The sequence below is a fragment of the Acomys russatus genome, chromosome 1, assembly GCF_903995435.1.
Source record: "Acomys russatus chromosome 1, mAcoRus1.1, whole genome shotgun sequence".
Lineage (NCBI taxonomy): Eukaryota > Metazoa > Chordata > Mammalia > Rodentia > Muridae > Acomys > Acomys russatus.
The window spans coordinates 107,242,684-107,269,466 of record NC_067137.1 but is presented as its reverse complement, the minus strand read 5'-3'; the positions used below and the strand labels follow the sequence as shown (position 1 = coordinate 107,269,466).

The 26,783-nt window shown below is 40.9% G+C and overlaps 1 protein-coding gene and 1 non-coding gene across 3 annotated transcripts in view; both read right to left on the bottom strand.

The window, feature by feature from the left end:
* Positions 1-1,502: 1,502 nt before the first annotated feature.
* Spata7 (spermatogenesis associated 7) overlaps positions 1,503-26,783 on the bottom strand; it is a 39,409-nt gene continuing 14,128 nt past the window's right edge. For both annotated transcript variants that reach the window (XM_051150261.1, XM_051150266.1), the window contains 8 exons: positions 20,235-20,368; positions 12,951-13,423; positions 10,317-10,383; positions 7,325-7,440; positions 6,163-6,216; positions 4,861-4,938; positions 2,334-2,391; positions 1,503-2,113 (listed from right to left, as the gene is read on the bottom strand). In XM_051150261.1, coding sequence (XP_051006218.1) covers positions 1,544-2,113; positions 2,334-2,391; positions 4,861-4,938; positions 6,163-6,216; positions 7,325-7,440; positions 10,317-10,383; positions 12,951-13,423; positions 20,235-20,368 — 1,550 coding nt within the window. In that variant the 3' untranslated portion in view covers positions 1,503-1,543. The remainder of the gene's footprint in view (positions 2,114-2,333; positions 2,392-4,860; positions 4,939-6,162; positions 6,217-7,324; positions 7,441-10,316; positions 10,384-12,950; positions 13,424-20,234; positions 20,369-26,783) is intronic.
* LOC127196965 (U6 spliceosomal RNA) lies at positions 10,957-11,059 on the bottom strand. The gene has a single exon (XR_007831575.1). It is a non-coding gene; the product is annotated as a U6 spliceosomal RNA (small nuclear RNA).

Here is a 26,783-nt window from a genome sequence, read left to right as displayed (position 1 = left end):
GTTTACACTTGATCTTAGCCAAAAGCTTAGAAGCATCAAGGCCCTGCTTAGAAAGGTGCTGCACAAAGCCCCAGGTTCAATACTCAACACCCTACAAAACTGAGCATATGCCTTTAATACCACCACTGCGGAGATAGAGGTGTGAGGGTCAGAAGTTCAAGATCATCCTCTGCTACACAGCAAGTTTCAGACAAGCCTGGGTTACACGAGACCCTGTCTCAAAAGCTGAGATTTCCAGGAGCTGGGGGCGGGGCTGCATTATGGGACAGCAGACATTGGGGTAGTGGACTCTGCCTCAGCACTGCTGGTTCCTCCCGGGTGAGCGTGTCATCCTCAAACCATCAACACCCACTCCTCTATCTCCTGCAGCAGCAGCAACACTATTTTAACTGAGGGATGATAAAACAACCAATAACAATAACAAAACCCAGGCTCATTGGAGGTCACTGCTAGAATACTTGGGTTATTAATAGTGTTTCACCTTTCTTTCTCAACAGAATCTAGACAGAAAACTTAGCGCATTACAGTGGCTCAATAGCCAATCATATTATTGTAAATAGTTGAAAAGGCAAAATTAGAAGCTAGTCTCTTTTATGGTTTCTGTTTTTTCTTTGAAACAGTTTCTACTACAAGACCAACTGGTCTTAAACTCAATCTTCCAGGCCTGTGTACATTATAAAATATAATTTTTAGGTCAGGCATGGTGGTGCATGCTTTTAATCCCAGCACTTGGGAGGCAGAGGCAGGTGGATCGCTGTGAGTTCGAGGCCAGCCTAGTCTACAAAGTGAGTCTAGGACAGCCAAGGCTACACAGAGAAACTCTGTCTCGAAAAACAACCAAACAAAAAAAACCCAAACAAAACAAAAGTAATGTTTTAAGACCTTCCCAGATTATAAACCATTTCTTAGTGCCCATAGGGTCACTATGTTGGGTCAAACTTGTTCCTCTGAAAAACAGCTTTTGAAGTGGTGGTCGAAAGAGCCTCAAGTACCCAGTGGTCCCACGCCTTGCATTTGCACTCTTGTGTATCATCCCCTCAGTACTTAAATGTGTAAGAGACCCGTGGCTTGCCTGCTTCTAACCAAATAGTAGTCTCTATGGTTCTTCTTCACATTCAAAGAGCAAGTAGTCATGCTGTGACCTGCTTAGGGAGAGTGCACGTGGCAGGAGATGGCAAGCTGCCATCTGCTCACCAGCCAGCCAAAAACAAATGATGCTCTCAGATCCAAGGTGACGAAAAACAATTCTGCATGCAACTGAAGCACAGAGGCAGAGTCTCCCTTGCCAAGCCTCCCGATGAACTCCCAGCCCTCAATACCACCCGGGCTGTAGCTTTAGAGGCCCTGCCATACTGTGTTTCACTTCTTGAACCATAGATTATGGGATTAATAATAAATATGTGGTGTTTAAAGACACTAAATTTATGGTAATTTATTATATAGCATTTAAAATAAAAAAATTTTTATATGTAAAAAGAAAAAAAAAAGAAGAAAATATTGAGTTACTGGCCACATGGAGTATTTATTAATGAAGATCCAAAGGTTAGTCTTCAATGCTCATTTCCATGATTTTTAGAGTCGATAATTCTTTGTCATGATTACTGCCACCTTTGATGCTGGGGAACTGAGCAGATGGGCACAGTGATGTGCTAAGACAACAGAGCTCCCTGGAAGTCTCAACCTTTTCAAAGTCACTGTCACCTTCAATGACATTCACAGAGGTTTCCTGGTCTATTAAACTGTCAGAAATACTTGGATTGTTTTCATCCCAGGTTGAAGCTTCCAGATCTGTTTCATCATTGACCTGTTGAATTATAACGCCTTCTGAACACTTGGATTTATGGATGGGCATTAAAAATTCACCGGGGAAAGAGAACAGCTTGTTCTCATCTGGCGGCACAGATGACAGCATGTCCAGAGCCTCCTGGTACTGCTGACGCTCTTGCTGAGTCACTGAGTCTTTATCACTTCTAAGTTCAGTTTGTTTGGAAATCAGAGCCTTTTGAAAATCAAGTTGATTCAACATTCTGAAATTGTTTTGCTTTGCTGGCTCTTCCTCAGATATACAGCCTAAGTCAACCTTCAGCTTATGCAGCAGGTAGCGCATCTTCTCCTAGGATTAAGGGAAAAAAATATGGAATTCTGAGGATCATCACATTAGTTATTAGTAAAATTGAACCGCTTCTGTCTGCAGTGCTGCTAGTCTCAGAGGAGTAAGGCTTTCACAACCCTGCACCCCTTTCCCTCACAAAAAGCACATGGGAGAAAATGCCTGTTTTAAAAGCATTCATTGTGGAATATAGAAAAACATTCAATTCTAAAGAGAGACAAACCTCCTCCAAATGATGTTTGTTTTGTTTTATATGTCGCTCAAACAGTCGTTCTAAGAACCTATAAATGATAGAGAAAAGTATTAACATCTTAAAGTCGGATAATCTACTCAATGTAAAATAGTTACATAATGTAGAAGCTGCCAGAGACTGGGAAGTGGCTCAGAGATGAGTGGTTGTCTGTGTTGCCGGGGATCAGTCCTTCCTGCTTAGTCAACCCCTCTAACCTGGAAAGCAGCGCGGCTTCTGTTCTGCAGTTACATACCAGACACCAGTGTACTGAAGGGCTGAGCACTATTGACGTTTCTGTTTCAGTTTTTTGGGAGGCACAGAATTCCGTACAAAGCTCTCTGCCCATTAGACACACAGACATCAAAGGCTCCCTATGCCCTTCACCAAACCTTACAGAAAATGCTCTCACAGAGCTGGTTCACCTTGACTCCATTCATGTCACGCCTACAAATCAACCTCCCAGTGAATGCCAGATAGTTATGCAAGACATAGCTACACATACAACAGTCTGCCCCACTCATCCAGACATACTCTGCTACATAGCCCTGGCTGGCCTGGAACTCTAAGCAGGGTAGGCTAGCCTGGAAGTCAGAGATCTGTCTTCTTGCTGGGATTAAAGGTGTGTACTCCCACAGCTGGCTCACAGCAACAATTTTAACTCTCTTCCTGCCAAAGCCAGGCTATGAAGGGCCTATGAAAAGCATGTTACAGATGAGAAATGACATCTCTAGGATGAGCTTCCTTACTCCTAAGGTCACACGTCCTTCAGAGAATCTAGCTAGAAATGACTAGCTTCGGAGAATGTATCCTTTCTACAACAGGCCCAGTGTCATACTAGTGTATCTATCCTGAAAAAACTACTCATGCCCTTGGTCGCTCAAGTTACCAAAATTCATGCAAATAATCCAGGAGGTATGGATTATTCTTTCATTTTCAAAAGACAAAGAGACTTGTATCCTACTCTTTCCACATACTGAAATATACACACCTTGGCATTTTTCTATGCTTCTGTTTTTCTTCAAGTTGGAATTAAATAATACATATTATTTGGGTAAACACACACACACACACACACACACACACACACACACAAATTTTCTGGTCAACAAGATGCACTTTGAATGCCATTCAGTGTGAAGAAATCCATCTTGCACAATTCAATTTTTTTCTCAGGCTGGTTCTACTTGGTCTTAGGAGAAAATTATAAACATTCAAGGAAAAATGTGAATGCTATGTAAATTTTGGGGGGTTGTAATAAAAAACATAAAAGGCACCATTTCAACCATCTAAAAGGTCTAGTCCAATAGTACCCAACATATCTTTGCTGCTGGAAGAGGCTCTCTAACTTAAGTCTCCTTATCCAGTTTTGTATGTGTATGTGTGAGTGTGCATGCCTGTGTATATACTCAATGTCAAGGATGGTATTGGTATCATTCTCTGCTTAGCTCTTTGCGGCAGAGGCTCTCCTGAACAGAAACTCTTCTCAGGTGGGCTGGCAACCAGCAAAGCCCAGTAACCCTCCTGTCTCTGCCCCTGACAGCCTTGGGGTTACAGCCCTGCCTGAGACCACGATAGGCTCATTATGTGGGTGCTGAGATCTGAACTTGAGTCCGTATGGTTGTATAGCAAATGCTGTGTTGAGGCATCTCTCCAGCCCCCTATTAAACAAGTTTTTGTTTTTGTTTTTCTCCCGCAAATAAATGAGAGTTTTGGCACATACTCATCTCTGATCTTTTTATTCCAATAGTGAAAGTGTCATCCTTCATTAAAAAGTAAACCCTGATGTAGGGATAGAAATGGCCACTGCAGTGCCTGAGAAAGTGTGAAGAGTGTGCTGTGGAATCCTCTGCTCTCTACATGTGGTGCAGCCTGATGCCTGATGAATTTTAGACACAGTAGTGTTTGAGCTCCACTCAGCACACAGTTGCATTAAGCAATGGAACAGCTAATCTGGTTTTACAAAGCTTCCATTTCATATTAAGTATACAAACACAATTTTTCATTAGTCTTTATTAGAGCTTATATAAGTTGTACTAAAAACGTTTGTGGGCTGATAAGATGGCTCACCAAGTAAAGGTATTTGCCACCAGACCAGATGATGTGAGTTCAATTTCAAAAATCATCATGGTGGAATGAGAAGACTGATCTCCACAGGTTATCTTTGACATTTATAGCACGCTGCGGCATGTAACCACACACACACACGTACATGTAATAAAAAATTGAAAATTCTTTGATTCCCATTACAAGTTTCTGATACCAGTGGAATTATGGAAGATTTCCAAACAGATAGCAAAAATTCAATTTATTATATAATCTGATTAAACCAACATACAATATTTAAATGAAAAAAATTGTTTTCTGTGGAGTATGAAAGTCCTTATAATTTATTTTCAATTATAAAAACATGATATAAAAAGCAATATAACTTTTTACAACATTATAAGTAACTTTAAAAAATCATAGTGTGAAAGGTAAGTACATCTGAATTACCATACACATTAAAAAAATCTCTAACCTGTTGGAAAATAAACCAAGTTTCAAGATTTCATCTGTCACATTTTCCATGAAATTCAGGTACAGCAGCTCTTCTTCGCTGTAGAGAAACAGAGAGAGCATCAGAAGCATTGCACGGCATGGAAGTTCGGGTGGGACACCCACCTCCACCGTTACAGTCACTGCTGCCCACAGGGACAGGAGACACTACAAAGCCAGCTTATGTTCTTCTCCTCATCTTCAAAAAGGAAAGTAGTAAAAGTGAGAAGCTATCACCCTACGGAGTAAAAGTTCATCTTTATGGAACGTTCATAACAGCAAAAAGACTAAGAGAGATGCCGCCGGGGAAGCAGGCGCGGGTGCGATGCTCATCAAGTCCTGTTCAGCATTTTGTGCTCAAGTTGGAAAATTTCTGAACAGAAAGACTTTTTCCCTCAAAATCCTTATAAAAGAAAAAAGAATTTTTAATAGGCATATTTAGATGAAAATGTAGCAGTTAGGATACTATTATAATTGATTCTGGTTAGCTAAACTCATTAAATAATGGCAAATGGCAAGTAGCTACTCAACCGATAAACAAATGTAAACCAGCACGTTTTAAAACCAATCCACGTAACTTGTTTAACAATAACCAGGATTGCTGGGTGTGGTTGCACACGCCTTTAATACCAGCACTGGGGAGGCAGAGGCACGTGGATCGATGTGAGTTCCAGTCCAGCCTGGTCTACAGAGTGAATTCCAAGACAGCCAAGGTTATACCAAGAACTCTATCTTGAGAAATCAAAATCAAACCAAACTAAGCCAAACCAAACAAAAAACTGTAACATAACCTTTGACACCAACAGGGTCAGATAGAGCCTGCAAAGATGTGAGGTAGTCACAAAGCACGGAATAGGCCGCTGAGCTCCAAATCACATCCTACAGGTGTCTTTACCATTGCAATTTATAAAAATAAGCAAGCGTGTCAGGTGTGGTGGCGTATGCCTTTAATCCCAGCACAAGGGAGCAGAGGAAGGTGGATCAATGTGAGTTCAAGGTTAGCCTGGTCTACAAAGCCAGTCTAGGACAGTCAAAGCTACACTGAGAAACCGTGTCTCGAAAAACCAAAAAAAAAAAAAAAAAAAAAAAAAAGTAGACGTTACTGGCCTAGGGACACATTCCCACCAAAGATAAAATGCCCAACAATTCCTCCATCAGCACGGATTAATCGACTGACATCCCAAAGCTGGGTGCAGAGATGAGTGCCAATCATAATTTATCTGATGTTTCCCCTAGTCTTGACTCTGCCTCCCACTACAGCATGAAGAGGTCAACATGATCTTACTCTGAGTAGATTTTACTGTCTGAAGAAAACTGTGCGGAGAGCTCACAGTGTGTCCTAGAAAAAAAGAGAAAGGCAAAATATTTTAATAACAAAAGAGGCTGGTATACAAATATTCCATGGTTGATATTCTACACTAGGACTGACATGCTTTGGAGTTTCTACCTGTGCACTTTCCTATCATGATTTAATTCTCTGGGTATGTGCATATATGCATGTGTGCACATGTGCTAATATGCGCGGTTGGGCAAGAGTTTCAAGGACAGAGAGTTAGTACTCTGCCTATCTGTGGCCTTAGGCAAGCTCTCCTAGCAAAGGCCTGATGGGAAAGCTGGGCCCTGAAGGGTCTTGTGTGTTCTCTGGTCAGCTCTAAAACATGTCCTCATTCTACACTTGTGAAGACTCCCTTCACCTCACACCGTCTTACGGCGGAAATGCAGGTGAGAGCTGAAACTTGCAGTGTTTAGAGAGCATCTGCCAACAGCAGGGCAGGCTAAACACTGGCACGTGGGAATGTTCCACATCACAATTTTTTGTCTTTTGAAAATTTTATTAATACAATTATTGTGTGTGTGTACATGTGTGTGTTTGTGCATGTGTGTATGCATGTGTACAGGCAAGTACCATGAGATCAGAGAATGACTTTCAGAAGTCAGTCCTCTCCATCCATTGTGGGATCAAACTCTGTTTATCAGGCTTGCACTTACTGAGCCAGCTTGCCAGTCTCCCCGTCACAGATTTCAGCTTATCAAATGGTAAGGCTCTTCAGTACTATTGGTGTCATAGAAGCTGGTTATTGTCATCGCCAGAGAAGATAAACCTCTCTAATATGAGGAGAGATAGCAACTACTGCAAACTAGCATCACTTCTCCTTCGTTTTTAAAAATAGCACATTAGCAAAACTAATTGATTCTAACCTTTATCGAGCATTTTTAATGAAACTTCCTTAGTAAGACTAACAGTGCCATAGAGTTGTATAATACTAAAATTTCTTAGAACATGTAATTAAAGTAATACTTAAGGATAAATGTTGTATGTCTATTATATAGAAAGCAAATAGAGACAGGGCTTCACTCTGTAACCTAGGCTGGCCTCAAACTTCTACTGATCCTCTTGCCTCAGCACCCACCCCAAGGTATGATCCAGGTGTAAAGCTGCCACTCACCATTGTGAGGGCTGCTGCAGAGCGCCATCTTTAATCTTGTCCCATCCTAAGTTTTGTCCTTGTGTGGGTAAAAGAGATATTTTGTCTTCAGCACCATGTGTCATATAATTAGGTGCCTGGAAGTGGAATAAAATTAGTAAGTTTTTATTTTGTTCCAAAGTATGTTGTACAAAAATAAAACAACAAGCAGGGTGTAATGGCGCACACCCTTAATCCCAGCATCGGGAGGCAGGGCCAGGCAGATCTCTGTGAGTTCGAGGCAGCCTGGTCTACAAAGTGAGTCCAGGATAGCCAGGGCAACACAGAGAAACCCTGTCTCGAAAAACCAAAACCAAAAAAATTTTTTCCCGGTTTTTCGAGACAAGGTTTCTCTGTGTACCCTTGGCTGTCTGGACTCACTTTGTAGACCAGGCTGACCTGGAACTCACAGCAATCTACCTGCCTCTGCCTCCCAAGTGCTGGGATTCAAGGCACGCACCACTACTGCCTGGCAACAAAAACAAATTTTAATGAAAATGAATACATAAAAGTACCAGATATATTAAGACAAAAAATTTAGAATATTTTACCCAATCAGCATTTTCCCCATGTTTATTTAAAGATGAAATGACTTCATTTTTATGTTTGTGAACAACACTTTAAATGGCACTAGGAAATCATAAGGCAAATCCTAAGTCACAGCTGGGGGCAGGAGTCTGGGTATGTAATCCAGCTCTGAAGAGACTGAAGCAAGAGGGTGGCAGTTCTAGGGCACCTGATAAGAGAGGCTGATTTCAATAAGGTCTGAGTATGTAGCTTTAACTGTCCTGGAACTTGCTATGTAGACCAGGTTGTCCTTGAACTCAGAGAGATCACCTGCTTCAGCCTCCACCTCCCAAGTGCTGGGATTAAAGGCGTGAGTCTACACCTGGCTAGCTCTGAAATACCCCATCCTGTCTGATCTCAGAGCAAAGCAGGGTTGCTCTGGTTAGTACTCCGATGGGAGACAGCACCCCACATACATATATATGTGCACACCCACATCAAGAAAGAGAGAGGGAGAGAGAGCGAGAATAGAAATCTATGAAAATGTAGCTTTTAAGTAAATTTGAGGGGAAAAGTTCCATTATTAAAAATTCAAAAGCAAGCCAGGCGTGGTGGCACACACCTTTAATCCCAGCACTTGGGAGGCAGAGGCAGGTGGATTTCAGTGAGTTCCAGGCCAGCCTGGTCTACTAAGTGATTCCAAGACAGCCAAGGCTACACAGAGAAACCCTGTTTTGGGAAGGAAGGAAGAAAGAAAGAAAGAAAGAAAGAAAGAAAGAAAGAAAGAAAGAAAGAAAGGAAGGAAGGAAGGAAGGAAGGAAGGAAGGAAGGAAGGACGGGCGGGCTGGCTACAGCAGGAATGCATATGAATAATATTAACAACAACAAAAATACATTGCAGCTTCTTTTTTAGTTTTTTCAAGCAGGCTTTCTCTGTGTCACTCTGGTTGTCCTGGACTCACTTTGTAGACCAAGCTGGCCTGGAACTCACAGCAATCCACTTGCCTCTGCCTCCTAAGTGCTGGTATTAAAGGCGTGTGCTACTACGCCTGGTGCAGAATTCTTATGTGTCACAAACCTGGCAATATTTTATTTGCATTAATCTTTACAAAGTTATGGTTTTTTTTTTTTTTTTTTTTTTGCTTTCAAACAGGTCTTCTGTAGCTCAGGATAGCCTTGAAATCCATTTGTCTGAGAGTGACCTTGAACTTATCATTCTGCCTCTACCTTCTGAGTACTGAATTACAAGCATGCATCACTGGGGCTGGAGAAATGGGTCAGAGTTCAGGTTCAGTTCAGTTCCCAGTGCCCACATGACCACCTATAAGTGCTGGGCACAGTGACACATGCAGAGGCAGAGGTGGGTCAACCTGGCTTTTATAGTGAGCACCACTACATCAAGTTCATGCAGCACTACTGGCTTTGCAAGTACTCTACCAAATAAGTTGTATTCCCAGCCCTGCAGAGCTGATTTCTGCCAAATGCTTTACAGTTAAATATGTAAACCATGTTATGAATAATAAAATTGTTACAGCATAATACATGATTGAAATGACCCAAGATGAGTGAGTTTGCCTGGAAAATCATATATAAAATATGATATATTAAAATAAATTATTGCTGAGCAGTCAAAACTACTAACAATGTCATAAAGTTTATAATATAATTATATATATAATTTATAATAATATAGTCATGTATAATTCTTTAAAATATATAGGCATTGACATTTAAAACTTCTGCTGGTGAAACCCTGTCTCGAAAAACCAAAAAAAAAAAAAAAACTTCTGCTGGACAGTGGTGGTATACGCCTTTCATCCCAGCACTCAAGAGGCAGAGGCAGGTGGATTTCTGTGTGAGGGCAGCCTGGTCTACAGAGTGAGTTCTAAGACAGCCACAGCTACACAGTGAAACCCTGTCTCAAGGAAAAAAAAAAAAAAATCAAACTTCTCTGTAGCTTTGATAACACTGTGTGTGTGTGTGTGTGTGTGTGTGTGTGTGTGTGTGTGTGTGTGTGTGTATATTAGGGGTAGTTGCTAAATATATAGTTCCAGCCTTTGGTTGTTTTGAGACATAACCTCGCTATATAGCTCAGCCTACACCTGAGTTGGCTATATATGTAGTCCAGGCTGGCCTTGAGCTCATGATCCTTGTACTTTTACTAAGTGTTGGGATTATAGGCAAATGCTACCAAGCCTGTTCTCAGACATGTCATTAGCATGTTTTATCCACCCAGCTATTCAGCTAGCCAAGCAGCCAGTGAACCACTTGGGTGTTAATAACAAATGAGTTCCTAGATGTGCTGGGTTCCATCTGGCCATTCAGAGAGCACAGTGACCATCTGCACAGAGGCATACAGTCACATGTTGACTACATTACACTTAACAAGTCCAGACAACAGGGTGCATTCTACATAAGCAAAGCAGCTGTAGCTCAAAAGCAACATGAACAGAGCTCATGCTAGTACCTGTTTTATGTTCACTTCTGAATTTGTCGAGTTCTTTGTCTCAGCTGTCCCAAATTCAGTATTAAAGCTACAATAATATTTACAAAGAAATGATTGTTACTCCTTTATGAACACAGTGACAAGCAGCTTTACTGTCAAACAAAATGATAGTATATACCAATGAAATCCATCTATTTACTTTTATAAAAATATGTAATTTCTTTCTGTATTTTCAAGACACAGTTTCTCTGTGTAGCCTTGGCTGTCCTGGATTTGCTTTGTAGACCAGGCTGGCTTCCAACTCACAGAGATCCACTTGCCTCTGCCTCCTAAGTGCTGGGATTAAAGGCGTGCGCCACCACCACCCAGCTGTAATTTCTAATTATATATCTGAAAATAGAAACAGACATGATTTGGTTCACATATGCTTTGATTTCTTGCTTGAAAAGAAGATTTTAGTTAAATATACAATGGGGTAAAAGAAATGAGACTGTAACATTTATAATTAACTTCTTTGTTTCTTTTTTAAAAAATGATTAAACTTGTTCTTTGACAATTTCAAAAACAATATACAGTTCATTCTGTTTTCTTTCCCCACCCTCTCCTAGCTCCTTTCCAGTTATCACCCCTCCTCCATAGATGTCCCTTTCCCACACTCTTGAAAAATATGGAATGCATCCCCAGTTTGTGTGTCATCCTTGCACAGGAGCCATGCTAATATTGTTATACTTCAATTTTAGTATCTGTGCTGCCAAATATGGCAATGATTTCTTCATTTCTCCTCCAGTTGATGATTTCTATTATAGAGCTAATTCCTTTTTAAAATTAAATATATGCAGATTAATTTAATATCATTGCCCCTCTTATCTACACTCAGAAAACTAGTCTTCCAGTGTCTTGACACTTTGAATAACTAAAATCTACTATGAAATAAATTTCGATCTCTTGGAAAACTTACTGAATATTTATCATGAACTATCCACTACAGGAGAAAGGAATCTTATCAAGGCAAATCATACTTATTTTCCAGATGTTCTTTCCACTGTCTAAGTCATGCCTGCAGCTGTTACTATAAAGGAAGAGATACAAGGAACTGGATAAATTTTTGTTTTCCCCTCTGGGCCTCACTGTTTTACCACTGTAAACATGACATAAATTTATATCAATGTGGGATGGGCATGGGGCACACGCCTTTAATCCCAGCACTGGAAGGCAGAGGCAGACAGATCACTGTGAATTCAAGGCCAGCCTTGTCTACAAAGCAAGTCTAGGACAGCCAGGGCTGTTACACAGAAACCCTGTCTTGAAAAAAAAAAAAAAAAAAAAAAGACCAACAAAACAAAACAAAAAACAAACAAACAAAAACCAATGCAGACTTGATACCCTATGAGAATATATAGGTGGAGGTAATCCCCCTCAGGAACAGTCATAGGGGAGGGGAATAATGGGAAAATGGGGGGGGGGGGAGGAATGGGAGGATACAAGGGATGGGATAAACATTGAGATGTAACAAGAATAAATTAAAAAAAAAAAAGAATGCTTAAGCATGAACTAGTGAGTGAGCCAGTAACCAGCAGTCCGCCATAGTTTCTGCTTTATTTCTTGTTTGTGCTCCTGCCTTGACTTCCCTCAGTGATAGACTATGACCTGGAAATGTAAGCTGAAATGCTCCTTTTCTCCTGTGTTGCTTTTGTTACGGTGTTTATCACAGTAACAGAAAGCAATCTTGGACAATTGTATTGTTTTAAAAATAAGTTGTGTTGACATTCCTTCAATATAGCTTTCTTTCATAGGTCTCAGTTATTTTGAACTGTGAACTCATGTCCCTGCGGTTTGTCATTCTGATATGTATTTGAGAAAGTAGGAGATCAAGTTCTTTTATTGCTCAATTAGAGGCGTGTGCTGTCTAGTTTTATGTCAACTTGACAAAATCTAGAGTTGTTTGGGGAAGAAAGAATGTCAGTTTTGAAAATGGTCCCATCAGATGAGCCTACAGGCAGCCTGTGGTGTGCTTTATAAAAAATATGTGAGGGCCCAGCTCCCTGTGGGCTGTGCTGCCTGGTCTGGTGGTCCTTGGCTATGTAAGAAGGCAGGCTGAGGAAGGTGTAAAGAGCAAGGCAGTCAGCATTTCTCCATGACTTCCTGCTGTGATGGACTGTAATGTACAAGTGGAAGCAAAATAAACCCTTTTCTCCTCAAAAAACAAAACAAAACAAAACAAAAACCAATGCTATCTGATAATATATCGTAAGACTTCTCTGAAAATGCAAGATTTAAAAACATACAAAAGTTCAAGAACTGTGAGTTTGAGGCCAGCCTGGTCTACAAAGCAAGTCCAGGACAAGCAAGGCTACACAGGAAACCCTGTCACACACAAAAAAACCAACCAAACAAAAAGTTCAAGAAACTCGGTTTACAACAATAACTTACATAGCACTCAAATTGTGAGAACTTAACAAATCTAATAGCTTTTTAAAAATTTCTGTCCTGCTTCTAAAGACCCACTGGAAAGTCTATCAATGCATTCTAATGAAAAGGCTCAGTCAGCTCTCAAGGCTGGTATATAAAGTGGACAGCAAAGCAAGAAATGGTGCTTATTAATCACTTCCATTGGCTCGCTGGCTTTGATGTCGGCTTTGGACACACCATACAAACCTGCTTAATTCAGTTTGGGTTTCGGCTTCTATCCGCTGATCTGGAAAATCTTTTCTTCTTTTGGCAGGTGTGTAATAGCGGTACTGTGACAGGAAAGACTTTGCTTCTGTTTTTAAAGTGCGTGGAGTGAACGGCAATTGCTTGTTAGAAAAGAGGTCAGAGTGCTTTTCTAACAGATCTCCACTGGGTGTCTTGGAAATAACTAGCTGGAACCGGTGGGCACTTGGGAAGGCACTTCTAGGCCTCCTGTCACAGCCATGTCCAGGGCAAGGGCTCCTGGGTGCAGGTCCTGGGTAAGCCATGCTGGGTGGGGAGGTGCTGGGATGCTTCTGGGTGCCAGTCATGAGGATTTTATTTGATTCAGGCAGATTTAGTTGTAGTGCATCTGAAAAAGGGCTGGTAGACTTTGAAAATGATGGGTATCGTGTCACTTCTTTGATGAACACATCCAGGTCTTGTGGTTCCCCTGAGGGCTAAGAACATTTGACAGTCATCAGTTGCACGGCAAATACATGTAACTGGGGATTCTCAGGACTAACTTATACATGTATCATGGCTCTAACTTCCACGTGGCAGTATAATCAGTACATTTTTCTCTCACTGATGAAGCTGGACCCAGGGCCTTGAGCTCCTAGGCAAGAGTTCTACCACTGAGGGACCTTCTCAGCCCTGTCCCTATTTCTTAGAAGGAAGGGAGGACCAGGCCACAGAGTCAAGCTGATCTGCTCTTTACTATTATACATTATCTGTTTTAAGAATTCTAAAATAATTTTAGAATTTGTTTATAGCACAAGGAATCTTAAATTGTCTTTCATTCCTTTCTCGATAATGTACAGGACAGCTAACTTACAAACTGATGTATCTAAGTAAGGAAACTACATGACTACTCCCTAAGCACATAATTTCCTTTCTAACCTTTCTTTCCCAAAATAAAGACAAGATGGATTAAAATGATTATTCTGCATGAAATCACGAGTCTTCATGTTACTACTTTCAGTTTTAAAAGTGCTCCTATACTAGGCTCATATTACAGCTGATGTACAGAGAGCTTGGATTTTTGGAAAGACATTTCTGAATCCTACAGAGCTATTACTTAATAACCATAAGAATTATTTATACCCACAGGAATGGTGTAAGCTAAGCCAAGAGAAATGAGAAGTGCATAAGGCATTAGACTGCCTGTAAAGGGAAATTCCTATCAGTGTGATGTTTTGCTAAATGAAATACCAAAGAGAATCTTTGAGCGCAAAGCTACAGAGCTGGGGCCAGGGAGACGGCTAAGGAAATAAAGATGACTGCTTCCAGGCCAACAACCCGCGTTTGTTCCTTGGATCTTACAGGGTAGAAGGAAGGAACCAATTCCCACTAATTTTTTCTGACCTTCACATGTGTGCATGCACATGCATGAATGTGTGTGTACACGTGTGCACACACACATACACACAAACATATAATTAGTGAACGTAAATAAAAAATAAATTTGTCTATCATACACAAGGTCCTATGTTTAATGCCCAGCAATGGAAAAAAAATTAAGAGTTGGGTGGCACTTGGGAGGCAGAGGCAGAGGCAGAGGCAAGGGCAGAGGCAGAGGGATTGCTGTGAGTTTGAGGCCAGCCTAGTGTACTTTCTATACAGCCTAGTATTTTCTTTCCTTATTTATTTATTTATTTATATTATTTATTTATTTATTTATTTATTTTTTGCTTTTTGAGACAGAGTTTCTCTGTGTAGCCTTGCCTGTCCTAGACTCAGTTGGTAGATCAGGTTGGTCTCCAACTCACAGAGATCCACCTTCCTCTGCCTCCTGAGTGCTGGGATTAAAGGTGTGCGCTACCACGCCCAGTAGAAAGGAAATACTCTTATCTGTATGGTATGGGTTGGCAAATCGATTTTGAGATAATAGAAAGCACGAGACTTACTGTATTTTCACATCTCAAGCTCTACCTTGGATTACACTCCCCCTTGGCAATCAACAGAATGCAGTATGAAATTAACTGAGTTGCTTTTCGAGATTATACAATTGTTTCCTTCAGTTCTAAATATTGAAAATCTTGAATAGGTATTTGCACAGGATATGGGTAACACAGTGGTAAGCCACCTAACTGGGAAAGCAGGCCACTGGGAAGTTCTGGAAAAGCGGTCTGGTGGTGGTCTGCTTACCTGCTCTGCTTAAACTCTGTCATTTGGATTTATACAAAGTTCATGTTAAGAACACCTACCCAACTTATAATCACAGAACTACTGAGTCATAAATCTCTCTCAGAGATAATAGCAGAAGAGATGATGAACCAAGATCTTACAACTGTAAGATTCTGAAACAGGTAAAAACAAGCCAACTGAAGACCAGGCTAGGTGCAGGTTATGTGAAAAATCTAATACTCATTTTATAAAAAGTCCCAAGTTATTTATATTTTATAAAGGAGTAACTAGCTTTTGACTTTTCTTATTTGGACTGCTTTGAAATGTTTCATACCTCTATTCAGAAATATGGACACACCCATACATTAACCAGGATTACAGCACAAAAAGTGAGCTGTGCCTGTGGACTGCTGCAGCTGGCAAGGAAGCACTTGGAAGGAAGGGCCCTGAGAGCTGACATCCCAGGAGCCAGCGTGAGGGAAGGAAAGCAGCCAGAGAGCCTGGGCAGCAAGGATGCAGGCTCTGAAATAAGAGCTCCTGTGCAGAACCTGCTAAGACATTAGGAGGCCAAAGCCAGCATTTTTAATTGTAACTATCTTTTCACTCAGCATATGGTATAATTATACTAATTATACAATTTGGATGTGTCTAAAACATTAATCATTAAAGCTTACTAAAAATGTAGACAAACTAAAAATTACTATTACTTCTAAATAGAACCATAAAAATGTATAAAAGAACAAATGAACTATCATGGAGGCAAGCAAGTTACAGGATTACAGGCACTAAGGGGAAAATGAATAGACATATTAAATAATTTGTTTTATTTTATTAAAAATAATTCACAGGGCTGGAGAGATGGCTCAGTGGTTAAGAGCGCTGCCTGCTCTTCCAAAGGTCTTGAGTTCAATTCCCAGCAACCACATGGTAACTCACAACCATCTGTAATGTGATCTGGCCTACAGGTGTACATGCAGGAAGAACACTCAATATATAACAAAAATAAAAAAATATTTAAAGGGGCTGGAGAAATGGCTCAGTGGTTAAGAGCACTGCTTGCTCTTCCGGAAGTCTTGAGTTCAATTCCCAGCAACCACATGGTGGCTCACAACCATCTATATGGTCATCTAATGCCATCTTCTGGCCTGCAGAAGTACATGCAGAGTGCTGTATACATAATAAAAAAAAATCTTTAAAAATAAATTCACAAAGTACATTAAAATATATAATTTAAAAATTTCAATAAACTATTCTTATCTCAAAATTATTACTTTATATTAAAAATGTTAAAAGGTAAAACAATTTTAATAATCATAAGAATATTGGGATTGGCCAGATGGCCTAGAGGTTAAGAACATATTTTATTCTTGCAAAGGACCTCTGTTTAGTTCTAGCATCCACATGACAATTATACTACCCGTAACTCCAGTTCTAGGGAATCTGATGTCTTATTTTGCCCCCTGAGGGCACATGGCACGTGTGTGGTAATATAGCATACATTCAGGCACTCACACATATACATACAATAAAATGGATCTTTAAAAAATCTACTTGTGATTCCAGCATGGACGGACAGATTAAAAGGTGATATTACGGTGCAGGGCACGGAGCAGATTTATTCTAAGGGAAGTGCCTTTCCTGGCCCTGCATCTATAGAACAGCCTGGGAGCTCTTAACCTATCTGCTGACTTGCAGATCTCTCTCCTGAAGGAGATGCTTATATCCTATGCCTCCTGAATTTATTTAGTGTTCCTAAGGCAACACAAATTGAACATGCCAAACAAGTATACTCATGCCTCTTATCAATGTTACCCCAGAAGAAAACCTGGCCTTCCACCGCTCTTATCAGAAACCTGGGATCTCTTTCACTTCTGGCTTTCTCTTCATTCATCCAAGTCCTAGCAATTCTCTTTTCTAAATAATAATAAGCCTCCCTTAAGTGTACTCCTTGTGTTCTTGTTCTTAATCTTTGTTTCCCACATTACCGCAGATACCCTGTAATTAGTCTGCTGATCACTGCAGTCAGTGTAGTCTTTATAAAGTACTGTCTAACTACAAACTGTTTATAGCTCCTCCATACTTCTCAAGGAGGAAACTGGTCCAGCATCTCCAGAATGGCTCCCATACCTGAGTCTTTCTTACTGTCTGTTGATAAGCCACACCTTCATTTGTACTCAAAGTCCTAGAGTTAAAAGGTGGAGCACACCTTTAATCCCAGTACTCAGGAGGCAGAGGCAGGTAGATCGCTGTGAGTTTGAAGCCAGCCTGGTCTACAAAGTGAGTCCAGGACAGCCAAGGCTACACAGAGAAACTCTGTCTCGAAAAACCAAAAAAAGAAAAAACAAAACAAAACAAAACAAAACAAAAAACCCAATAACATCTGGTGCTCTGTGAGCAGCAGGGAACCTGCTCTGCCAAGAAGGCCTGCCTGCCTTTCCTCTCTTTCCCTTTCTTACCATACCCTGGGTGCCAGAGCTTGAAGCAATGCTTCCTGGGGAGCACGGGCACTCTCAATGGCTAGTCTCTAACTGGGTGAGCTGCCCATCTTAAATCCTGGCACTCAGTGGAGACTGCAGGCCTTAGGGAAACCTACCACCCTGCACAAGTTTGCAGCAGAAAGGCTATATCATTTAAAACTCTGCAAAATTTTAAGCCAAGATTTATTACTAACTCAGATCTTCCCCGAATATAAATTATACAGTGATGAAAGGTATGGGAGGAGGAAAACTATAGATTTTTAAAAAAAATCAATTAATTGATGTTAATTAGAATCTAATTCTCACAAACTAAAAAAAAAATCATGAGACCGTGTGAAATCAAAAGCATGTTATTTGACAATATTAAAGAATTACTCATTTTTAGGAATAAAAATGGTGTATGTCTTGAGAAAGGCTCATTGTGTTGTCCTGAGCCTGTGGTACTCCTGCCTAGTGTGCCACCTGCTGGAATTACAGGCATGCACTACTATGCCTGGCCATACCATTGGCTGTGGTTTAAAGATATATGCCGATATGGGTAAAATTATACAGAATCTTACAATCACATCAAAATACTCCGATCTGGAGGAGGCTGGAGATGAGAAAACACTGCATGCGCTATCACTGCCACACTGGGTGACAGAAAGATGTAGGTTTGCTACAGTACCCAGGTTTGTGAAAGTGATTATTTTAATGTTGAACTCCATGAAAATAAAAGTATCAGCTGTTCAGAAGAATGAGATTATGAAATTTGCGCATCAGTGCATCAGCCAGCCCTCCGCAGAGAAGCTTCTTCTTGTAAGAAATGGTAATTAACCCAGAGACTCACAACTGGACAACGTGCAGAGGGTGAGAGCACTCAGTCCTAAATGGGATGTATTTATCAAACACCTCCGCCCCTCAAGGCTCAGGGGCTGTGTGGAAAAGGAGGTGGAAAGATGGCAAGATCTGCAGGTGGTGGATGAGTCCAAAGAAGCAGAGTTTTCAGATACTGCAGGGCTGATACACATAAGAACTCAGACACTGTGACGGCACACACAAAACCTGCACAAGTTCAGACCAGACAAAACTCAAGCATGGAGAAGGGAAAGTAAATACGAAGTCCCACCCTTAACTCAGAAGCTGTTTGCAGTTGACACCTCTAAGAAAGGGAAAAATCCGTTTTCTGGAGTGACACTGAGTACATCAACCACACTCCAGGGCAGGCCTCAGGCCTAGTAGTTGGCTGACACAAAATGGACTCAGTTTTTTGTTCACTTTTTGTTTTGTTTTGTCTTATTTTTTGTTTATTTGCTTTGAATTTCATTTTGTTCTTTTTTAATTGGAGAGATAGAGAGAGAACATGAAATTGGGTAGGTAAAGAGAATATAGAGGAAGGGGAAAATATGATCAAAATGCACTGTATGAAAAAAATTGAATCAAAACCCACCACCCATAAAAATATAAAATAATTTCCGCCTGGTGGTGGTGGCGCACGCCTTTAATCCCAGCACTTGGGAGGCAGAGGCAGTGGATCGCTGTGCACTCGCGGCCAGTCTGGTCTACAAAGTGAATCCATGACAGCAAGGCTACAGAGAGAGACCCTGTCTCGAAAAACCAAAAAAGAAAGAAAGAAAGAAAAAAAAAATCCAACTTCTATAAGCTACAATACAGAAAAGAAGAAAATGGTGCTCTGTCTGCTGGAGCTAGCATAAGACAGATGGAAGCATGCACACCAATCACAATAGTGTTCAGACGTCAAAATCCCAGACAAAAGTTTAGCCACTGAATCCAGCAATGTAGAAAACCTTAACGCTTTAATCACAGCACTAAAGAAGTACAGGCAGGTGGATGTCTGTAAGTTTGAGGCTAGTCTGGTCTACATAGTTCCAGGACAGCAAGGAATGCATAGAGAGACCATGTCTCAAAACAAAACAAAACAAAACAAAATCCAAAAGAAAAAAGAAAAACTTATAATGTTTCACAGCTGGGATCTGTTTATATTAACAACACAAGTCATCCACTACATTAACAAATGAAATGGAAAATCACATCATTATTGCCAAGAAGTGCAAAAAGAGCACTGGATAAAATTGCCCATCAACCACTTCTCATCAAACTAAGAGCAGAAGACTACTTCTTCAAACAGTGTTAAAGGGAATCACAAAAAAACAAAACAAAACAAAACAAAACAACAAACCCCACAGTCCAGGCCAGCCAACTAAAGCCTCCAGGCAGCACAGTCCTTTCCAGCTAGTGGAGATCACTGAATGGAACACTGCCAGGAATTTACTTCCGCATTCTTTACGGATGCTTTCCACTGGCTGGTGGTTGTGACAAGGCGGTATGGCCTGAAAGAGAGTCCAGTAGAGCCACTTGGCTCTTTCTTGATGCTCAAAGTCGGCTCACTTAAAACCTACTGAAAACAGTTTCAAGCCAGGCTGTAGCACTCATGTGCCTTAGAAACATCTGTTTTTGTTTTGTTTTGTTTTATTTTTGTTTTTCCCCCTGGAGACAGGGTTTCTCTGTGTAGCCTTGACTGTCCTGGACTTGTTTTGTAGACCAGGCTGGCCTTGAATTCACAGCAATCCGCCTGCCTCAGCCTCCCAAGTGCTCGGACTAAAGGCCTACGCTACCACTGCCTGGCTGGAACATCTGCTTTTAAGGAGCAAAAGGTCAACCTTACCTTCTGCATGGAATTTAAAAAGAACTTGGAATTCATCTTAGAATTGGTCTGTGTTGTGGCTTTACTTAATTTAAACTCATTTTCACATCGTGCCAGTTCCTTCTTCAGTTTCTCTCTTCGTTGCTGGTCCGAGTCTGAGGAAACAAGCAAACCTTTAAAACACCAACAAAACAAACTCTGGTCTTGTTAGACTAGTACAATCAAGCATCTCTCCCTTCCCCTGCCCTTTGTCTTTGGACAGCTCTCATTATGTAGCCCAAAGCTATTCTACAAGTTGTGATGACCTTGCCTGGTAGATTCTCTATCCAGTGACAGGACTCAAGGCCAACACTGCCATGCACAGCTAAACATATTTACACTATGATATATGAATGAACTCATATCCTTTTTTGTATATTCTACGTAATATGTAACTTATAGAAATTCCGAGCAGAGAGCAGAAAGAAAATCACCTGCGCCAGGAATTCAAGGCCTGCTTGACAGCAGCAGCTCAGCTCAGCTGAAGAAGCAAAACAACATTTTAAAGACATGCGCAGTCAGGCAGCTGACTTCTGCTTCCTGTAACTGCTGCTGCTCATTGGAAATGCTAGTAGAGCCGGGCGTGGTAGCGTGTGCCTATAACACCAGCACACGGGGAGGCAGAAGCAGGCAGATCTCTGTAAGTTTAAGGCCAGCCTGGTTGACAAAGTGAGTCTGGGACAGCCAGGGCTACACAGAGAAACCCTATACTGGAAAACAAAACACAGCAAAAACCCAAGAAAGAAATGCTAGGAGAGAGTTAACTTTATTCTTCATCGTGTTTTAAAGTCAGGTACTGATAAGCGAGCTAATCAAAAATCTATCATTGGACAAATGCTGAAAATGGTAAAATGAAAACAAGCTACATTTTAGAATTAGATTATTAATAATAAATTACATGTACTTAAAAACATTAAAATAGCAAGGCTAGTGTGGTGGCACATACCTGATTTGACAATTTGAGAGGAGGAAGGAAAATTACCTTGAGTTTAAGACCAGCCTAGATTACACAGTGAATATTAGGCTAGTTAGATCTATATTCTAAGATCCTGTCTCAAAAAACCAAAAGATATCGGTGGGGCTGGGGTTCAGGAGTGAAGCGGGGCAACAGGAAAGCTCAGACAACCCAGTATGTAAAGATGCCTGTCACTAAGCCTGATAACCTCTGTGCAATCCTTGGGGAGCACGTCTGCAGAGAATAGACTCCCAAAAGTTGTTCTCTGACCTCTACATATATACTGCAGCACAAATTTGTACACATGCATGCACAAAAGCATGTACACACATACACAAGGTGTACTACTAAAGAATTGAAAACAAGCCTCCACATAAAAAGGTAACATTCATAATTTTTATGTGTGTACTGTGTGTAGACACAACAAAGTGTGTGCAGACACAAATTTCTTGTATATGAGACATTTAGAAAAGGCAAATTGATAGAGGAAAATAATTTCTCAAGGCTAGGGGTGAAAATTATGTGGCTGAAAATTAGTAAAGGGATTTATGTGGCAATGAGATTGTTTTAAAATTGCATAATTTTGTCCATTTGGTAAAGAGAATTTATGACATGTATTATTGTTGCTAAAATATTTTTGAGAATAGTAATGAGTTATATAAGTAAAGCTTGTACAGTACTTCATAAACTTGTACAATTTTATGTGCCAATTACAAATGATATGCTGGGCGGTCATGGCGCACACCTTTAATCCCAGCACTTGAGAGGCAGAGGCTGGTACATTGCTGCGAGTTCAAGGCCAGCCTGGTCTACAAAGCTAGTCCAGGACAGTCAAGGCTACACAGAGAAACCTTGTCTCGAAAAAACCAACAACAACAACAACAACAATAACAACAGAAAACAACAAAAAAAACCCAAACCCATAAAATGAATAGATGCTTAAAAATAAAATGAGTTTAACCTGGGAAGCTAGCTCAGTGGGTAAAGTGCTTGCTAAGCAAGCATAAGGATCTGAGTTCAGATTCCCAGAACCCACATAAGGCAGCAGCATTCCTCTGGTGAGATGGGAGACACAGTCAGGTAAACCACTAAGTGCCTGCAGGCCAGCTAGCCTAGCATATCCAGTGGTGAGCAACACACTCTGTTTCCAAAAGAGCGAAAGTGAGGGACTCTGACTACCACATGCACAGTATGGCACATGCATGCCTACATACACAAACACTCTGCGCCACACACGCACACACGTGAGCACTCACACACTCTCACAAGGGATTAGAATAAGAGGACATGCTCAGTCAAAAATTGTGAAGCTGAGGCTGGAGAGATGGCTCAGTGGTTAAGAGCACTGGCTGCTCTTTCAGAGGACCTGTTTTCAACTCATAGCGCCAACATGGCAGCTCACGCCTGTTTTGTTACTCCAGTCCTGGGGATTTAATGCCATCTTCTGGCCTCTTTGGGCACTGCATACATATGGTGCATACATATGGTCTCTCACTGAACCTGGAGCTAGCCTGACAGCAAGCACAGTGCTTGCTCCTCCTGCTTCCATCTGCTACAGCCCTGGGGTTACAGGGTGTGATGCCCACTTGGCTCTTCCATGGGTGCTAAGGATTTGAACTCAGGCTCTCAGGCTTGTGTAGCAAGCCGTCTCACCCTCTGAACCATCACTCCATCCTATTTTTTTTTAAACGGTGATGTAAATATATCTTAGAGTCAGAAGCTTACCATGTGAAAATAAGAGCAATTTCCTTTTACTCCCCAAGTACGACAGAACAGGATCAGCACTAACATGTGAACACAGGTCTAAGTTCAAACCGCAACACATCACTGGAGAAATGTTTTTAATGCTATTTGCCTTCTCAAGAGGACATTTTGCTTTCAAATGTGAAGTTATCTAACTTTAAATGAGAAAGAAATAAGGAGAAAAAAAATACTGTTTTATGTGACTACTTCTTCAAAATAGAAACTAAAAACATATCGCCGTTTAGAATCTGAATGTAAACATACTTTGATTTCTATCCATGTTCTAAAATTAAAAAATTCAGATCACTCTCAGGATTCATAGTTTAAACTTTATATTACTGATACAAACAGAATTTTATATAAAAGAACTGGAGAATTATTTTAACTTTTATTTCCCAAATGGCTAGTTATCTCTCAGTTTGCTTGGCGTACACACACACACACACACACAGACACACACACACACACACACACACACACACAAAACCACACAAACACACACACTCATTAAGCTGCCTTTTAAATGTTAAATTCCCGTGTGGATTTTATCTCATTTCAGAATTATGTTTATTTACTTATCATTCTGATTTCACTACTAAATGCTTCTTAGTACAGACTTTTATACACCCAATAGACCTGCTTTGGCCACTTCGTTCATGTCCACATCCTTTCTCTCACTGATTCATCTATGTCATTGTAAGTGCTTAGGTATCTATAGTAAAATGGTTCCAGGACCCATACACATTAGCAAAATCAAGTCCCTTATGTATTGTCTCTTATATACTTGGCCATGTTTAAAATGATTATTTTTTTATTTTTAGTTATGAGTATAGGGACAGGGCACAGTGTTTTGCAGATGTATGCAGGTTTCCACATAGGCCATAAGTGTACTTTGGACCCAATTCCCCAGGAGTTGGGAGTTACAGGTGAACTGCCTGATGTAGGTGCAGGGAAATGAACTTGAATACTATGGAAAAGCAGCAGCAAGGACTCTGAACCGCTGAGCCATCTCTCTACCTGTCTTCCTATATACTTTAAATCATCCCCAGGTTACTCGTAATACATAATACAAAGAAAAGTGTGTGCAAATGGTTATACTTGCTTTTTACAGGAATGAACAGAGGAATAACTAGACAATATATGTCAACACAGTTGTTTTCTGAACCTTTTAAAAATATGCATTTAGCGCCAGGCGTGGTGGCGCACGCCTTTAATCCCAGCACTCGGGAGGCAGAGGTAGGCGGATCGCTGTGAGTTCGAGGCCAACCTGGTCTACAAAGTGAGTCCAGGATGGCCAAGGCTACACAGAGAAACCCTGTCTCGAAAAACCAAAAAAAAAAAAAAAAAAAAAAAAAAGCATTTAGTTGAATCTATATTATAAAACCTCTAGTTATGAAGAGCCACATGTATTTTTATATTTACCATCAGTATTTTACTAGTTTTTTTGTCTTAGAAAAAGGTCAGCCTATAAAGTTTTATTTTGTCAGACTCTAGAGTCTTCTACTTGTGGCCATATCCATTGCTATCCTGACAATGTAGTTACTCTAAAACAAGTGTATATCTGTAAGATACTTGGTAAGTTTTTAGCTTTAGTGAGGTATAATTTATGTAAGCCAGCATTTTGATGTCTACAGACATTTTGAAATGCTGACTTAATCAAGACAACTATCAACTCATAGTGCTACTCTTTTTTTCTTTCTTTCTTTCTTTTTTTTTTTTTTTGAGACAGGGTTTCTCTGTGTATCCTTGACTGTTCTTGGGCTTGCTTTGTAGACCAGGCTGGCCTCAAATTCACAGCGATCCATCTGTCTCTGCCTCCCAAGTGCTGAGATTAAAGGCGTGTGCTACCATTGACCAGCATTACTCTCTGTTTTTTGCATCAAGAATAGTTAAGAAATTTAAAACAAGCCGGGTAGTGGTGGCACAGGCCTTTAATCCCAGCACTCGGGAGACAGAGGCAGGTGGATCTCTGTGAGTTTGAGACTAGCCTGGTCTACAATGCGAGTCCAGGACAGCCAAGGCTACACAGAGAAACCCTGTCTCGAAAAACCAACAACAAAAAGCCAACAACAGCAACAAAACAACAACAAAGACATTTGAAACAAGCCAGGTGTGGAGGTGCACATCTTTAATCCCAGCACTCCGGAGGCAGAGGCAGGCAAATTGCTGTGAGTTCAAGGCCCGTCTGCTCTACAAAGTGAGTCCAGGACAGCTGGGGCTACACAGAGAAACCCTGTTTTTAAACAAACAAAAGAAATTTGAAACATACGATGTAGCATTGAAAATGATGCTTCACAACAGCCTGCAGACTGGGAGGAGATGTTCACCAACCCTGCATCTGACGAAGGTCCAATATCCGAAATGAATGAAGAACGCAGGAAACTAAACACCACCACACCAAATAACCCAATTGAGAAATGGGGCTCAGAACTAAACAGAATTCTCAACAGAAGAATATCAAAAGGCAGAGAAACACTTAAAGAAATGCTCAACCTCTTTAGTCATCAGAGAAATGCAAATCAAAACAACTCTGAGATTCCATCTTACACCCATCAGAATGGCTAAGATCAAAAACTCAAGTGACACCACATGCTGGCGAGGATGTGGAGAGAGAGGAACACTCCTTCATTGCTGGTGGGAATGCAAACTAGTACAGCCACTTTGGAAATCTATCTGGTGCTATCTCAGAAAAATGGGAATAGGGCTTCCTCAAGACCCAGCTATTCCACTCCTTGGAATATACCCAGAAGATGCTCCAGCACACAACAAGAAAATTTGCTCAACCATGTTCATAGCAGCCTTATTCATAATAGCCAGAACATGGAAACAGCCTAAGTGTCCCTCAGTAGAAGAATGGATAAAGAAACTGTGGTATATATACACTATGGAATACTACTCAGCTATTAAAAACAAGGAATTCCAGAAATTTATGGACAAATTGATTGAGCTAGAAATGATCATAATGAGTGAGTTAACCCAGAAGCAGAAAGACTCACATGGTATATACTCACATATCTGCATACTAGCCCAAGGGGCATGTCCCATGAAAGTATTCACTCACCAGGAAAGTGGGCCAGAGGGGAGGACATCCTATTGGGTCTCTAGGTGAGAGAAGCATGGGAGAATGGGGAAATAGAAGGATCCAGAGGGTCCTAGGAACCTATAAGAACATTAAGATGGGCAGATCTGGGCCCAGTTGTCTGGCGCAAACTCTGGCACCAGCCAAGGACAATACAGGCCGTAAACTTCAAACCCCTACCCAGATCTAGCCAATGGATAGGATGCTCTTCACAGTTGAGTGGAGAGTGGGGTCTGACTTTCACACGAACTCTGGTGCCCCATATTTGACCACGTCCTCTGGATGGGGAGACCTGGTGGCACTCAGAGGAAGGACAGCAGGTTACCAAGAAGAGATTTGATACCCTATGAGCATATACAGGGGGAGGAGGTCCCCCTCAGTCACAGTCTTAGGGGAGGGGAGTAAGGGGAAAATGGGAGGGAGGGAGGAATGGGAGGAAACAGGGATGGGATAACCATTGAGATGTAATATGAATAAATTAATAAAATATATTTTAAAAAAGAAAATGATGCTTCATATTACATTCTCAAACTATTTTCACAACTGCATATGCTACCCTCTGACCAACATGTCTCCGTCTCCACATCCATTCTGCTCTCCTAATTTCAGCACCTGAAATCCTTGACCACTGGGTGTCTGCAGATAAGGGAGATGATGCAGCAGTTGTCTGTCTTTGTGTGGCTTGTCTGCTTGGCAACGGTCCTCCAGATTCATTCACACTCACATCCACACAGAAAATGTTCCCTCTCTTCTA